Genomic DNA, 17,274 nt, shown 5'->3' on the forward strand with positions numbered 1-17,274 from the left:
CAGCTGCAATGTGCAGTCATTTAATTAAACTTTCATAACTTTATGAAGAAGCTCGAACCAAACCCTGCCTCTGACACTGATTCTCTGTATGAGTTTTAACTATAAATCAAATACTGTCAGCATTGCAGAAACACTGGGCATATGTGGAAGAAATACCTTTGTAGGAGAATTTCAGTTTTGTTGAGGACAACAAGACACTCCTGTCTCTGAAGATGGGGAGTGCTATGTTTTGAATCCACGATGTTCTTAGTGGTCATGTTTTGAATTCTCTGACCCCAGTATCAGTATGGTGAAGGTTGTGGGACCATTCTGAGTGAGGTCCTGACTGGCTGATTATCAATACATGGTCTCTGAAGGTTACTCCGGTCCTGGTAACAGCTGATGATCTCTACTTCCTCTCCACTGAGGTGGCAGCAGGCCTCTAAGGCTCCTTCCATGGTTAGTGCTGCTACTGTCTCCATTGTAATCTGTCTGAAATCATGAGCCAAAATAAACCTTAGCTCCCTGAGCTGGTTTTGTTAGGGATTGTGGTTCTAGCAAAGTAAGGTGAAAGGCTCCCATGAATTTCTCACCATCCTTCCTGCAGCATGGTGGAAAATGTTGTACCCTCAGTTACATCATAACTGAAAGGCAAAAAGGAGAGATCAGCGTCTCTTACGAGACCTATGCCTCCATTCTGCAAGAAGTCTCATCATGTCCGCTCTTTTGCCAACACTGAATGATGTTGATAAATTTGAAAAAATAAAGAATAGATAAGTATATTACAATAGATTTAACTATAAGTGATGTTTTGACATGAAAGCATCCCAGATGTAGATAAGACTTATTTAACACAAAAATGTTAAACCTATACATTCCAAGAGGCTTATCATTTAGAACACTATAGAGGAACCATAATAAACACAAAAAGAAAAACAATTCTAGTTTAGAAAAAAAATGGAAGTTATGCACATAGAATACACTGAGCTGAGAGACTACACACAGAATACTTCTCCATTCAGTGTGTCTAAGCCATTTGCAGTTTGTTCCTTTTCACTAAAAACCAGGTTCCTCTAAGGCTTTCATGTGCAGTCAGCCATGATTTGTTTTATTTTAAGATGTCTATGCATTTCATTTTAATACCTAGACATGATTTTAATTCAATTACACAGCATTAGGCTAGCAGCTCAAGAATGTCACTGGAAGTGACATTATATCCACATTTCCACTTGATTTTCACCTGACTGGTGAAAGGGACCCTCTGTCCTTATCTCTCCAAGCAGCAGTATGTTATAGAGACCAATTAGAAACGAGCCCTTAAATAGTTCCTTACTCAGTTTGGTTTGGTATATTAATGTGTAATATTTTTCTAAGAAATATCAAAGGGTTCTTCCTGTGAGTCACCATCAACAATGCAATGTGAACAAAAATACCCAAGAAATAAATTGAAATTACCAAATACAGTTCTAGCTGGAACAGACTCCTTATTTATCCAGAAGGAAACTTGAGAAAGGATCACTGTCATAATGCATGGGATATATGTCTGAATCATAAAATAGCCCATCTTCCGTCTGAGGTGGAAATAAACTGTCATAACAATGTATTCACCTGTCAGAAAAATAAAGAAAATGCATTATTGGTCTTGCAGTAAATTATTCATTTGCTTTGTTGTCATACACTACACTAACAATCAGCATTCTTAGCAAATGAATTATTTTTTCTGCATATTTCAATGAGAAATGCATAGTTCCCTACTGTGGGTAGGAGAGCAAAAGAGGATGACATTGAATGTCATTATTATTAAGGAAAATGATGTTTTCTATGTACAGATTAAGCAATTTAATAATTGCTATGACTTCAAGAAATGACAGTGTTTTTTGTTTTAAATGTCAAATACGCTAAAGCTTACATTTTTAGAATTTGCATTGTGTGTAGTATATGAATATGTACATGTTTATGTGTATGCACACACACTGTATGTTCACTTTTTTGTGGAAGCCAGAGATCAATGCTGGGCATTGTGTGACTTATTCTGTAGCTGTCTAATCTGTCTGTCTGTCAGTCTGTCTGTCCATCTGTCCAACCATGCATCCATCCACTCATCCATCCATTCATCTACCTGAGACCCAGTCTGTCAGTGACCCTTGAGATAAATAATTTTGAAAACTAGTTGACCAACAAACCCTCAGGATCTTTCTGTCTCTGCTTACACAGTGCTAAGATTGCAGGCACATGACATCACAATTAGCCAGTTGTGATGGGTCCTAGGGATATGAACTCAGGTTCTCATGCTTCCACAGTGAGCATATTACCCAGTGAGCAATCTATCCAGTCACAATCATCAGTGGTTTTAAAAGCAGTATTTAGACTGGTGTCCATGAGCTCCCACATGCTCAGGTCAGCTATTTCTGTGGGTTTCCCCAGCATGGTCTTGACCCCTTTGCTCATTACTCCTCCCTCTATACAACTGGATTCTAGGAGTTCGCTCAGTGCTTAACTGTGAATCTCTGCTTCTAGAGAATCAGCATAAGACCAAACCAGGCTCCCTGAACATGGGGGTCAGTTTCCGGGTTTGGGCAGTCTATGGGGCCTCTGGCAGTGGAAACAGTATTTATCCCTAGTGCATGAATGGACTTTAGGAGCCCATTCCATATGAAGGGATACTCTCTCAGCCTAGACACACAATGAAGGGCCTAGGTGCTGCCCAAAATGATGTGACACACTTTGATGATCCCCCATGGGAGATCTCACCCTCTCTGAGGAGTGGATAGGGGGTGGGATGGAGGGATGGTGGGAGAACAGAGGGTGGGAAGGAGAGGAAACTGGGATTGGTATGTAAAATAAGATTATTTTTAATTTAAATAAAAATGAATTTTTAAAAAGCAAAATTTTCCAGGCAGTGGTGGTGCATGCCTTTAATCCCAGCATTCAGGAGGTAGAGGCAGGTGGATCTCTGTGAGTTTGAAACCAGCCTAGTCTACAAGAGCTATTTCCAGGACAGCCTCCAAAGCCACAGAGAAACCCTGTCTCAAAACCACCCCCACCAAAAAAGCAGAATTTAGACTTTTTATTTATAGAAAAGCAAATGGCAAATGTAAACATACATACACAGAAAATGAAAAGCTTAATTTTGGAAAACATGAAATATATAAATTTCTATAAAATTACATAAATATGAACATATTTTACTCAAACACATCTCATATTTGTCATACCTATACATGTACAAAAGTATAAGGAGAAGCTTCATTAATTGTATTTCTAAGTGAGCACACATAAGTAAAGGTACAAATAGATATAACAGAGACATAACTTTAAAAATCCAGTATGTAAATAAACAATAAACCTTCTGGTAGCTTTTGACAACCATTTTTATTAGAAGGAATATATAGAGAATGTTATTTAAGATCCAGTGAATATTTGCAGATTAAGCCAAATATTTATAAACCTCTACTCCCAGATGTGTTTTCAAAACCACAGATGGAAAAACCAACACAATTCAGAATGTCACAAGAAACAGAGGTGCCTGTTAGGGGGCCATTGCATTGTTTCATAATTAATGTAAGAAGGATATGCCCAAAATGATGATGCACGTGACAGGTACTGGAATGACACAAGACACTGGAATTTGCAAACATTGTGACTGAGGAGGCATAAAGATTGTGAGATCCAGAGGATCAGGAGGTTTGCTGCGAGATCATATGCTTCCTAGTTGGTGTCTCCTAGAAATAATAGAAGCTACACCATAGTGTCTCACCATCATAACTGCCTACATGTGGACTAAATAAGCACAGTACCAATTGACATGTCAAACTGGAAGGAGAAAACTCCATAAGGCCTCAATCCTGTGCAAAGACTATAGGCAACTGAGGAAAACCAAGACTGAGAGAGGTAGTCCTCCCCATGAAAGAGCAAGCGAATTAATGGTCCAGTGCTATATTTAGGAATAAACATACTACATATACATATATAAATAAAGAGAATGTGAAAAGGTATATGAAGGGTTTTGGAGGGAGGAAAGACAAGGGAGAAATATTTTAAATATGATCTCAAATATGAAAGCTCAAAAAAATACATCAGAATTTGGGGGAGAGAACAGTGCCAGCAATTTATAGCAGAGAGTTGGGATTTATACAAAACAGTTTCGAGTGGCGAGACAGTGAGTTAAAATATTTCACAATAAACAGTCTTGTGAATTGATTTTAACTTTTAAGAATTAAAGTCCTTTCGCTTCTTGTCACTTGCTTTTAATTATTAGACCACTTTTTGAGGGATAAAGGCATGTTCCAAATCCTGTCCATATTTAATGTATACACTATTTGATTAGTTTGGAGATTACATATTCATCAGGAAAAATGGCAGGCCACAGTCTGTCATAGAGGATCCATCACCCACAAGCTTCTTTGCAACATCTTGCTTACTGTATTTTTGTGACAGAAACATCTGAAATCAGTCTTCTTTGCAAACTGTTAACAGTATACACCAGGTGGTCTGTTACTCCCTGGGATTACTTATTTTGCAATGCTGACAATGTGAGCCTAGGTATTCTTATCTCTCCTTAATCCCTGCCAAAGCCTGGAAAGTCGAAAGTGCCATTCCACAGTGCTTCCATGAGCTTGTCTCTTTTAGATTCTTTCCCCTTCACATCAGTGCGTTATCAATACATTCCTTAAAACAACAAAAAGCACTCTTCCTCATTTCACTCCATTGTTCAATAGCTTGTAATAACTATTCTGCTTCTGTTTTGTTTGTTTACCTAAGACAGTGACATCCAGGGCCTTTTAAGAAAGTTCATAGAACTCAGAGAGTCTATAAATTTGGGGCCTTGACATTTAATAACTGTATGAGCCAGGAAAGTTACTCAAGTACATTATATTTATATACCCCTCATTGGAAAAATAAAGATGGTACAGTCCCATCTCCACAGGGTGTTTATGAGAATTCAATACAAGGAAGGAATTGTGAATGATCCCTGTGAAATGGTAACTGCTGACTACATTTTACCTCCCACTTTGTCTAAATACTGTTTATACAAAAACTCACACACTGTGCCTGGAACAATGGCACACTTTCAATTCCAGCATTCTGGAGGCTGAGGCTGAACAAATTCCACTGTAAGGCTATCCTGGGCAAGCACCAAGACAAACTGGTCTTTGTGAGATCCTTCATCAAAAAGAGGAGGGGGAGCCACATATTGAAGCCTAACCTCCCATGTGGTAATGTTAGGGACTGGTCTTTGATAGCTGATTAGCATATGAGGGTGGAGTAGTCAAGGGGGCATTAGCATTTGTATAAAACAATCCACCTTGCAAATCCTTCCCTGTGTGTGTCCCAATGTGAGGACTCTTCCAGACAGGACTATTCCATGTACCAGGAACCAAGTTCTCAGCAAATGTTGAGTCTGCTGACATCCTAAAGCTGATCTTTCCAGATCTTAGGCTTGAAAACCAAGTCTGTTATTTGTTTAAATACCCAGTTTGTGATATTTGTAGTAAAAGTGCATTAAGATAAATATCATTAATTATTCCCAGTAAAATGTGTATGGAAGAAACACCATTTTGAAACAAATAGTATGTAGTCAATTTTCTCATTAGATGTGATAGAAGCTAAATCTTAAGATTATTTCTATTCATATTTAAAAATCCAAGAATCACCAGTATAGCTACACATCCACTTGTATGACAATTTTAATGTGTACTCTAAATATACTTTGCAAGCATGCTTTGGATTTTGCTTTCACTTTGGAACAAAGAGCAGAAATGACACCATAAAAAATTGGGTAATATTAAAACTTTTGAAAAGCACCACAAAATCAGAGCCAGACTTTTTCCTCATATTTTGTTGAAAATGGTTTTAATATATTTAATTATTGGCTTTTGTTTCTATTTAAGAAAAGTCTATTCATTTCTCCTGTCTCATGAATTCAGAATTTATTTTAAACTAAAGTAAGATTATAAATATATCAGCTCTACTTCTGGGAAAAAATTCCCCCTGAAAACACTGAATATTACAATGAAAAGACTAGGACAAAGCTCCATTGCTGAGTAGCTCATTGACTTCTGCCATTAAAAATCCCACTGGCAGGGGATATCTCAATTGGTAAAGTTCTCAAAGTTCTCGCCATGAAAGCATAAAGAACTAAGTTGAAACCACATTTAAAAAAAAAAAAAAGCATGGGTAGTCCAGGTTTGTAATCTCAGAATGGGAGAAGCAGAGTTTGGAGAACCCTGTGGCTTAAGGACCTGACTGCCTTGCTTTCTCAACAAACTCCAGGACAGTGAGAGACCAAAAAATAAGATGTATGGACCTTAGGAATGACCCCCTCTGACTGGTCATGTATACACGCCCATATCCCCACATATACGCCTACATACACACATGCATACACACACATGTGTGAACAAAAAAAGCACACCCACACAGACACAGGTGTGTGCATGCAATCTCACCTGTAATAGATTTGATAGTCTCACTGGATACAGTCTGTCCAATCAGGTCATATTGAACCAAGCTAGAAGACTCCTTGGGGACCTCCACTGACTTCTCAGGGCCTTTGGTCCAGGTATAGATCATCTCGCTCTTGGGATACGCATCTTAATAAGGGAAAAGAGTATGCTTACAGTTAGGACTCCTCCTTGGCCAATCTTAAAAATCAATACTTAATGTGACAAAAGTCCAACAACAATAAAAGGGAAAACAATACTCATTATGCCACTTTAAACATGTTCATAATTTAGAAAATTATAGGTTTTATTGTTTAATGTCAAAAGATGGAACCAGGTGAAGAATGAAACTAAAGCAAAAAAGCTACATTTGTATTAGTGCAGGTGTCATATTGCCATTCCAACAAGGCAGGTAGCTTGAAAAGCAGATAGACCAAGCCTCCTAAACAGCTGTGAGACTCCTAATTCTTTCATTTCCTGTCTATCCTTACTTGGACAATCCCATACAGCTCTTCCATCTAGAAATGTACCACATGCCACCTCTGGTAACACAAGCAAAACCAAAGAAGTCTCCTTGTGAGGGAGATCTCCAGAGGTCACCTGCTTTAGACTGCCTCTAGCCAATGCCCATGCCATTTGGAAACCATTCTGCAGGGTTCTGACTATGCCTATGCTGTCTGCAAAGTTCGCCAGGGAATTACACAGCCAGTTCCAGTACCTTTAGAAGCTTGCAATTAGGACACTTTCCCTTCTATCTTCAAAGAATCCTCCCCACTGGCAATTTGAGTACATTTTCTGTTATTCCTTGTTTAGTGCAAATGGAGACCAGCTGCTTGCTTACCACTCTACCCAAAACAGATAGCTTGGCTCATGCACAAATAAGTTCAAAAGAACCGGAATGAATTATGTGTCATCCTCCCCAACAAACATCCCTAAAATGGCTGGAACGCAGGAGGTCCCCGGTGAACTTGTTTAATCCTACTAAAGGAGTCCATAACCAGAGAGGTTTTCCTTATAGATGACCTTGGAAAACACACTACTAGGCTTGAGTAATCATCCAACATTACACAGTTTCATGTCAGCATCTATCTCTGGGAGTGTATTCACATTGTTATATATTTAAATTCTTGCATGCTATATTCTTATCTATTTTATTTTTTAACATCAGGAGCCATCTCTTGGATACCCTACATTAATAGAATAATCTTTTCTTGCATTGTTCTTATTTTAAGTATAATTTGATAGTGGTTTTATCTTTCCAAAAATAATATTGAGAATTAATTTACTCAGCAAAAACTCCTTACTGGTATAGTATGGTATAGGTAAATCAAAATACTTTCTAAAAACGTGATTCCTTTTTTCAAAACTTTTTGTTTTATTTTAAAACAATCTTTTCTCAATTTACATACCAATCCCAGTTCCCACTCCCTTCCCTCCTCCTGCTCCTTCCACCTTACCCTGGCCCACCCCCAAATGCTTGAATTGGCTTTTTGGAGCCCATTCTCTTTGGAGTGATACCTTATTCACAAATAAAGCCTGATTCACATATAAAGCAACTTCTCCTCACTGCCAGAGTGCTTCAAAGGAGAACCAGAGAGGTCTTAGAAGAGAAGACTTTCTCAGATGAAAACTATCTTTTATAAAATTCAAATTATTACAGTAAAAATGTAATTTTAACTCTGTCCCAGTATTCTTCTGTGTATTCTTCTGTTTGTATCTTGTCTTATTAAATCGTTGGTCAGGGATCGAATGACTTTCTCTAATCTCAAGTTAGCCCACTGAGTATTGTGATTACGAGGTCTATAAAAAGAATGGTGACTGCCGATTCTCATTAAGTCAAGCAATGAGCAATGAGAACAGCAGGCACTGGTTTCACAATCAGTGGAACGAAGAATCTGAAGCAATAGTAAAAGCCAGAATCTATTTTTGGGAGATTCTGATTGAATTGAATGTTGGAAGCAGACCTCACAAGAGCAATCACATTTTGTTGCCATCTCGGAGAAAGGAGCCTGAAGAGAGGAGCCTCACATCCTTTACTACCCACTCATATATTCCCCTTGCCTTCATCTCTGCTAAATTTGCCAAACACGTCTATTTCACATTTGCTTCTCTCATGCCAGCCTAGTCTAACCAACTGCCATCTTTGGTTGCACAAAAACAGCAGGCACCAGCTCTTCCATGCTTCCACTCCAGCCGCTCTTCAGCCCATTCCCACAGAAAAATATGTCAAAAGAGGCCATGTGTTATAACTTTCAAAGCCTTCCCTAGCTTTCCAATGGAATTTCACTTCTTAATGGCGCCAACAGTATGTTGGTCACTAAATTCTCTCATACTCCACCTCAACTAGACACTTGTGACAGTTCAGCTATTATCACTAACCGTGAGAGTTTAACTTGAGTTATTTCAGGAAAAAATATACATACATACATACATACATATATATATATATATATATATATATATATATATATCCTTTTCTCAAGCCACCTTTAAAGGATTGTTAAATCATACCCCCCTTCACAGTGCACTTTCTATGCTATACCTCTGACACAGACAAACTATTTCTAAATATCTAAGTTGCGCAAGTGTCCACAGACTTATTTGTTAGGACTCAGTCTTCTATCGCCTTCTGTAAAAACGGGACTTTGTTTGAGAGTATCACATTGTCTTTTAAAAATTAATAATTTAAATAATTAAAGCTTGTACAATTTTCTCACAGATAAGGGTTTAAGTGCTGGATAATTAAAATTGTGCAAATGCATAATTATGAGCTTGAAGATGATAATCAGAAATTTGAGCAATACTTTAATGTCACTTACAACTCCCAAATTTCAAAGGGCAGGCATGACCATCCATAGGGAAATCCACCAGTCTCATGGGACACTCCGCACTGATGGTGAGTCTATCATGGAAAAATGCAAGTAAGTAAAATTAACCCCCTTTTAAACATTAACATTATAGCTTCTTATGATGGAGAGAGAGAGAGAAAGCAAGAAGCGTGAGAGGGAGGAAGAAGTGGGGAAGAGAGAAGTTGTGGAGAAGGAATTTAAAAAAAAAAGAAAGAAAACTCCATTACCTCATTGTGTATAAAATAGTGCCATTTCTCATAATTCTAAAAAGCTTATTTGGAGCTGTCATGTTATGTGAGACAGATTTCTTTCCATTCCTGAAGAAAGTATCAGGGGTCCAAACTTTGGTGACCATCATATTGTTCAACCTCAAAATTTCAATGGGGCCATCATATTTTAGTCTTTTGTCAATCCACGTCTGTCTGAAGAACACATCCATTGTGTATTCCTGGGGAAGTTGGTTTGTGACATAGTCAAGTCATAGGTGACTACATCCATACATATGCAAAAAGTAGTAAGTTCTAACCTCTCCCAATCATAAAAGATGACACCAGTGAAAATTAAAATAAGCAGACATGATCTTAAATCCACAGAATAAAGAGATTCGTAGCAAATATGCACTGCAAAGTCCATTTTGACCCCTTCAGCTTTTGCATTCATAAGAAGTAAATCACCATATTCTTTAGTCCCTGAGGACTAATTACTATAATTAAATAAAAGCTGCCAACACCAGGCAATTTTATATAAGAGAACAATGCTTTATATAAGAGAACAAGTATCAGTTAATATGCAACAGGTATCACTACATAATTTATCATAAAATTATAGGTTATTTCTTTAAGATGAAGCCAATTTAAAAAAAAGACAAAGTTTGTCTTCAAAAGTGTATTAAGAATTACCTAAAGAACCCATGGTTTCAAACCATCAGGAGCTTCAGGTTAAACAAAGTGTGGAGTAATTATGTTTATCAAGTATATTTAATATATGAGAGCACAGCAGCAAGGAAGAAGACTTCCTGATGAAAGCTGGCTCTCTTGACCTCCTTACACATGAGGGGAAAGGGTAGAATCAGAGGGTGGGAAACAAGCAACTGAGCCAGTGAGGAAACAAAGAGGCTGTTAGAAATGTAATGTCATGTACACCATTAATTTGCTCATTTCCTTCTTCTTAGTAGTTTCCAGAGAAGGCCTTGCTGTGAGAGTCATGCAAGAAAGACCTCTCTGCTGAGAAAGATTCCAACTCAGTAAGTGTAAGAATGATAGCTCTAGGATACAGATGGAATATCACGCTCTTTGGAGTCTTTTAAGTGTAATAAAGCATTAGTTTTGTGTGATTGACAATATAACAAATAGTAATTGACTCATTTCTGGCTCACTTTCTCCAAACCTCTGAAGTTTCTCAGATACGTACCATTTCAACATCAGAAACAGGTCCAAAGCTGGTGACATATATGTCAGTTTTCACTTCTGTAACAGGACCTAGTAAGTATGAAGTAAATAGGTGTGAAAAAAACAATTACCAACATTACAGCCTTGGAGGAGTAGATAATTAATAAATGAATACAGATATGAAGTGTCATGTTTCTACATGCATCTTGAATTTTCAGTGAGCTAACCAATCTCTCAAAAAAAGTGTAAAGTTCAGTTTAGAGTGCATCCAAATCAAGCCAAAAGTAAAAAGTAGAGAAAGAAAAGCTGTGTTTGCTAAGCAGGCAAATGATCACCCCAATTACTTACCAAGAACCTGTATCTACAAAGAATCATCATCCCTGGGCACCGTGATAACAGGCAGTGCAGGCACACACAAGCTTTTAGCCTTAGTGTTTTTTTTTGAGTCCATCATCTGATTGGCCTCTAGAAAGAAGTGAGCTATTCAGGGGATGAAGCAGCAGGGTGTAGGAGTGAAGAGGACCAAAGCTGAAAGGAGTGGGTCTTTGGGGAGTTGAGGACACTTGCAAGTAACTTCCAAAACAATTACTGTCACCTTTAACAATAGGAACACCATCCACTGGTGATTGGGATCCAAAACAAGGTCTTCTGTCAGTGACAGCCATTCATGCTGCACCACCTGTTGGCTGTGCGCTCTTCAGCAAGTTGCTTAACCGCATGCTTGATTGCAGCACCCACACCTGTCTCACAGAATTTTTATAGCAATCAAATGGAATGCTGAGCACAGTGGCTCCTTCATGCAAAAGCTCATTCCGTGTTAGTTTCCCTCAGCTGCTGCTGAGATTCTTCACTGTCCAAATAAATCTTGATCACGAGTAAGCAAGCATGTGCACGTTTAGACCAGAGGGAAAGGTAGGGGCATGATGCCAGTATTGTTGACACAGAAAACAGGCAAAAAATAGCACCCTTCTCCAGGTATAGCTTTAAACCTGTCAATTTCCATAGTTCAGATTTAACTCATAATCCTGCCTGGTTGAACAACTTTAGTCTGGTAATGCACCTTCAAATGCAAAGATTTTAACAAGTATTAAATGTATTAGCTGTAAATCACTTTCTAAGGACATAATATGTTCATAATGTGTTCAGTTGTAACAGTAGTTATTATAGGTAATTCAGCATTTTACCACTCATAAAAGTATAAAAATTATTGCTCCCTAAACAGTGTATCCTTAAATGATGGTTTATAATGCTGCATGGCCAGAGGCTACATAATCTATAACTGGATACTATAGCATCTGCTATTAAAATAGAATATCACTTGGACGCAGGTTGGGAAATTGGGTTTATGCCAAAATGTCAAAGTGAGATTGGTGTCACTTAAGGCTATAAACCTGAATTCAGCCTCAAGAAAATGAATCTAAACATTTCTCCCTCCATAGACTAATGACTGGGCCACACAAAGACAGAGAGAATGAGGAAGAATGAGAAATTATTTGTAGAATGAGTGTCCTAAGAAACATGGGTTTTGGAAGTAAAATAAGAACAAAATTACAGCACGTGCTTTTATTTTTACAACATATAAAAGCACCTCTTTCAAAGGGTAGAAGTTAATTAAGTTTTGGATTGAATGAGAAACTAGAAACTAGAATCAACAACAAATGGTCATAATAAGCTCATTAAAACCAAATTTGTACAGAAACAACTAATTCAGGAAGCAAATACTTCCTAACTTTTTTAACTCAAGGAGACAGAAATATTACTCAAATTTTCTCAAAACCACTGTCATTTTCTTAGAAACAATTGCAAAGGTGTCAGAAAGAAGAAATCCTGTGATTACCAGAGAGCGTTCAGGGAGACAAGCTTACATAAACAACTAGGGTTGATAGTGTCCTGACAAATAAGCTGTTTTACCAGATTCTTGGTAAGGCAAACATTATTTTGAAGATAGATTTAATATAGTGCTGCTCAAAAGTTATAGGAGAATGACCTGGACAGATGGGTTAAGTGCAGATTCTTGGGCAAACCATCAGATCTGCAGACTTAGTAGGAACAAGGTTGCACCTGACGATTAGCAGTTTTCTAGAATGTTTCAAAAGGAAACTGTCCAGTTTGCTGTTGCTTACCAACATCCACTAAAGCTATTTTCTATACAATATTTACAATAGTTTTTGTTGAAATACTGACACCACAGATGAGTCAAGAGAGCGAGTGTGATGCGGATGTGCAGGAGAAGCATGGGGACGATAGTTTTTCTTATTAATATATTGCAAACTGTGTGAGCCTGTGCTAGTTCTGTGGCTGTAATGTCCCATGATCATAAAGTACATTTCAAAGTTATTATCTACCTAAATTCTACTACATTTGCAATAGTTCCAAAATACTGTTCTATGTTCAGAATTATAATCTCAGTTTTTGTGTATGACATTATCTGGTATTTGCTTATAATATTACACTGCACTTTAAGATTGAGATTCTAAGTGTACCTGACTGGTAAAGGGATTTTTTTTTAGGCTATCCATTCAATAAGTTACATGCCAGGTTCTAGAGGAGTTTCCCAGGTACCATGGACAGAGCATCCACCTACTCCTGACTGGCCCACCATGTTTTAATGGCATCTTTTAAGTAACACATTTATAACATATGCTACAGTGAATACTGTTTAAACAACAAGCAGTAGGAATTGCAGAGTGACAGCAAATGGACCAGAGATGGAAAAGAAGATTGCTGTGGACTACATTATATTCCCCTCACATTGACATGTTGAATTCCTAACTCTCAGTATCTTCTAACAACTATTTTTAGAGATAATTCTCTAAAAATGTAATTGCATTAAAATGAGATCTTTTTAACGGTACTCAATCCAATATGAGTGATTGATGGCTTTACCAAAAGAGATTAGAACACAGAAACTCACCGAGAAAGAACCATATACAGACACAGAGGAGATGCCTTCTCCAGGCCAACAGACCAAGCTTACTGATGTCTTGATACCCCCAAAGCTGTGAAAAAACTAATATCTGTCATATTATCTACTAGTCTGTAGTACTTCATTAAGGAGACTCTGCAAAAGTGAGCATATAAGACAGCATTTTCCTTATATTCGCCAGTCCCTGAGTTTTTTCTTTGATACTAAATTTAGTTCTGACATGAACACAGGCTGCAGTAAGGAGTTTGACCTGTACCCCACAAATATTGACACACCATCAAAGCATGAAGTAAGGAAAAATATGATTGAATTATATGTTTTTAAAAATCACACAGACTCTTTCTTGTATGGGAAATTAGTTAGAGGTGACGAAGAGCAGAAAGAGTCTTAGAAGAGGCTGTTAAGTTACACAAGGGGACAGGACCAGAGTATGGAATGGGAATAGAAAGTAGAGAAATCCAGTGGCATGTATTGTGTATAGTAGCTTGTAGTAGGCTGTTTTTTGAACCAACGTACAATGAGCAAAAAAATTATTATATATTTAAGTACTAGTTTTAAGTCAGACAAGATGCTACATTCATTCCATATGGCATTTCATCTTAATCACACCGTTAAAAAGTGCCATGATCACTACCATGAGAATTTTGTATATCTGGGAATTGGGTTCACAGAGGTTGTGGCAGGATTCTAACTCTTCCTCTCGACATCCAAGATGTGTTCTAGTTTCAATGTATTATATTATGTCATAAAACAATTAACCAGTTTTCATCTATCTAAATATGAAACTGTATCACACTATCTTGATTGTGCATTCTGGTATACCTACATTCTCTTTGTTCAACAATAGGTTCTAAATTATATTCTTGTGGCCCTTTGTGCCTTTCTTCAGAGTCCTTGGATCTGTGCTTTCATCATTAGCAATTGAGATGAAATCCCAGGCCCTTTCAAGACCCAAACTGGCACAGAGCTTTGTAAATATGAGGTGCTAATAATTGTTTCATTGTGTTTATGATATCATCAGTCATGATTTTTAAATGCTCCTCACAATTCTTCAAATATGAGACTTATGTACTACATGAGTTAAACTAAAACATTTCCCAATTAAAGCAGAACCTGTCTGATTTATATTTGTATTCTCCCATAGAACCAATCTGTCATCTGAAATGCAACAGGTCTCTGCTAAATCACTTGTCAATGAATAATGGTAGCTATGCCATTAAGAATAATTCTTAGAGAGATACTACTTCTAATGCTACTTTTTAGAATGTTCAAGTCAACATTGCAAAGTTTATAATTGCATAGAAACTGGAGAATTTGAGCTTGTAAAGATTTCTTCCCACACCTGTAGATATATTTGGGGAGCATCAAAGACACTCTTACTATTTTTTTTTTAAAAAAAGTCCTACTTCTTTGGTAATGGGAAATTTTTAAATCTTTCTGTGAGGTCACACCTTTGACCCTGAGAGTCTGTTAGGCTAAGAGAATGACCTTCATCAAGGGCCAATCACACAACTTGCTGGAAAGGCAATTAAGAAACTATCAGATAATCCTCTACTGTTCATTCAATAGACAAAGACCTAGATAAAGCACATCAATTCCTAATTTCTTCTCCAATAATGGTATACAATTTTCTGTTATATCAAAAATAAAAACCCATTTGACTGGTCTGAGAACTAGTCAATCCTAGTTCTCCACATTATCTCCCTTGCTAATCTCCTTAGAAAACATCCCTGATTTTCAGTCATCCATGTTATGCACAAACATACACCATACAAAGTGCCAGTTGTGTCCAAAACCAAAGATACTTCAAGAACTTAGGCATACAGCAGCAATAGTATAATTCTCAGCAAGTTGTAGAACAGTATTGCATTTAATGGATATTAAATAAAGACAACTGATACCCAGCTCGAAATCTAGAAGTTACCTTGCCATAGAAGACATTAAAAATTAGTAACTTCTACATTTTATGACCCTCCTCTCAATATTGTCTTACTTGATAAACAATAAAGTCTTCAATAACAGCAGCCAAAAAGCTCAATTCATTATTAATATAACATATTTATAAAATAAAAATCCCTGCAGCCAATATAGATTTTAAAAGACTTACAGTGATACTAGAACATGATGGAAACAATAAATATTAAAATTCTCTCAAAATAAAATTCCATTTCAAACATTCCCATGGACACACACACACAGAGAGAGAGGGGGCAGAGAGAGAGAGAGAGAGAGAGAGAGAGAGAGAGAGAGAGAGAGAGAGAGAGAGAGAGAGAGAGAGAGAGAGAGAGAGAGAGAGAGAGAGAGAGAGAGAGACTTTCCTGCTGCTAAAGTATATGTGAATCCAAAATTTATGTTCATTGTAAAAGGGAATTTAATTTTGTAAACTCACCATGGAAAAATAGTTTGGCATTATATCTTCAAGCTGAACTCCTACTTACACTAAGATCCAGAAAAATCCACTCCTGATATATATGCAAAAAAAAACCTCTTGCACATTTACAGCAGGAAATTTGGGCCAGAATATTCACAGCAATACAATCTGGGAAACAAGCAAAAACCTACTGCCAACAGAGCAGACGAATGAACCGGTTCTTATGCAATGCGAACATCACATAACAAGCAAACGAAGGATCAACAGCACTATGCAACAAAAAGAATGCATCTTATCAATGCATCATTAAGTTTAAGGCATAGCAAAAGCTTATATACAGCAAGTTAAAGATAATTAACTGTTTTAAATGTAATTTAAAAATAAGGATAGCCTAAAACACCCATTAGAGAAAAGCTATGGGATAAAACAATGGAATAATAAGGAGGGGAGAAGATAAGGAAGAGGAGAGGACTGAAGAAATGTACAGCAAACTTCAAGTTCATATCAGGGTTTGCTCCTTGGATTGGATGCTAGGTAATTGCTATGATTATTATATTTTAATAAATGAGTGGATAGACAAAAAGAAGGTTATATGTGGGATATAGTGGAAATATATTATTTAAAAAATCATCTTGTGTACTCAAGGAGTCTTAAAATAAATATATTCAAAAAAAGGCCTAGAGTATAAAGCAGAAATAGTTTATGACATGCAAATGTAAGTTAAAATGTTTTATATGAAATCTGAAGCCCCACTGAAACTTTACCTAAAACCACAGCAGTTTACTAATATCCTGATATCTATATTTCACATAGTCTGTTTCAGGACTTAGCAAATGTATTAGGATGTCCTTATTCCAAATAAAATTTAAATATCTGACAGCACCAATATGTTTGTTTTCTTATAAACTTGTGTAGAGTTATGTTTCTCCCATACACCAGTTCTCTCCATTGCAATATATATCTATGTAGCATCAAATCATTACTAACAGTACATAAACAACTTATGATATTTCTAATCTCAAAAATTTATTTCCTTATATTCCAAATATGTATTTCCACATTCCTTAAAAATATCCTTTCCATATTTAAATTTCTGGAAAAAATCAGTACACACTGCTCCAAATCTTCCTTCCTTTCCCGTCCATCCTCTGCTCTATTCTGATTCACTGAAATTTTTGTTTATATCATGAGTTTCCCCCTTGCAAACTCATTGTTCTCACTAATGTTTAAAACTGTTTTGTCTTCTATTTTTAAAACAAAGTTCTATTTCATAAAACACATTAATATCTTATGTTTAATGTTTAGCCTGTATCCTCAA

General features: G+C 36.9%; 1 protein-coding gene across 2 annotated transcripts in view; it reads right to left on the reverse strand.

The window, feature by feature from the left end:
- The window catches only part of Gabra4 (gamma-aminobutyric acid type A receptor subunit alpha4), an 82,060-nt gene that overhangs the window by 58,008 nt on the left and 6,778 nt on the right, over positions 1-17,274 (reverse strand). Inside the window, exons 1-6 of one of the 2 annotated variants that reach the window (XM_040747164.1) lie at positions 11,255-15,638; positions 10,682-10,749; positions 9,499-9,719; positions 9,242-9,324; positions 6,429-6,572; positions 1,435-1,587 (exon numbers count right to left, since the gene is read on the reverse strand). In XM_040747164.1, coding sequence (XP_040603098.1) covers positions 1,435-1,587; positions 6,429-6,572; positions 9,242-9,324; positions 9,499-9,719; positions 10,682-10,749; positions 11,255-11,324 — 739 coding nt within the window. In that variant the 5' untranslated portion in view covers positions 11,325-15,638. Of the gene's footprint in view, positions 1-1,434; positions 1,588-6,428; positions 6,573-9,241; positions 9,325-9,498; positions 9,720-10,681; positions 10,750-11,254; positions 15,639-17,274 lie in introns of those variants that run through there. The other variant, XM_005080795.4, reaches the window with a different exon arrangement.

Source organism: Mesocricetus auratus, unplaced genomic scaffold (assembly GCF_017639785.1).
Source record: "Mesocricetus auratus isolate SY011 unplaced genomic scaffold, BCM_Maur_2.0 Super-Scaffold_100006, whole genome shotgun sequence".
In the NCBI taxonomy this organism is placed as follows: Eukaryota; Metazoa; Chordata; class Mammalia; order Rodentia; family Cricetidae; genus Mesocricetus; species Mesocricetus auratus.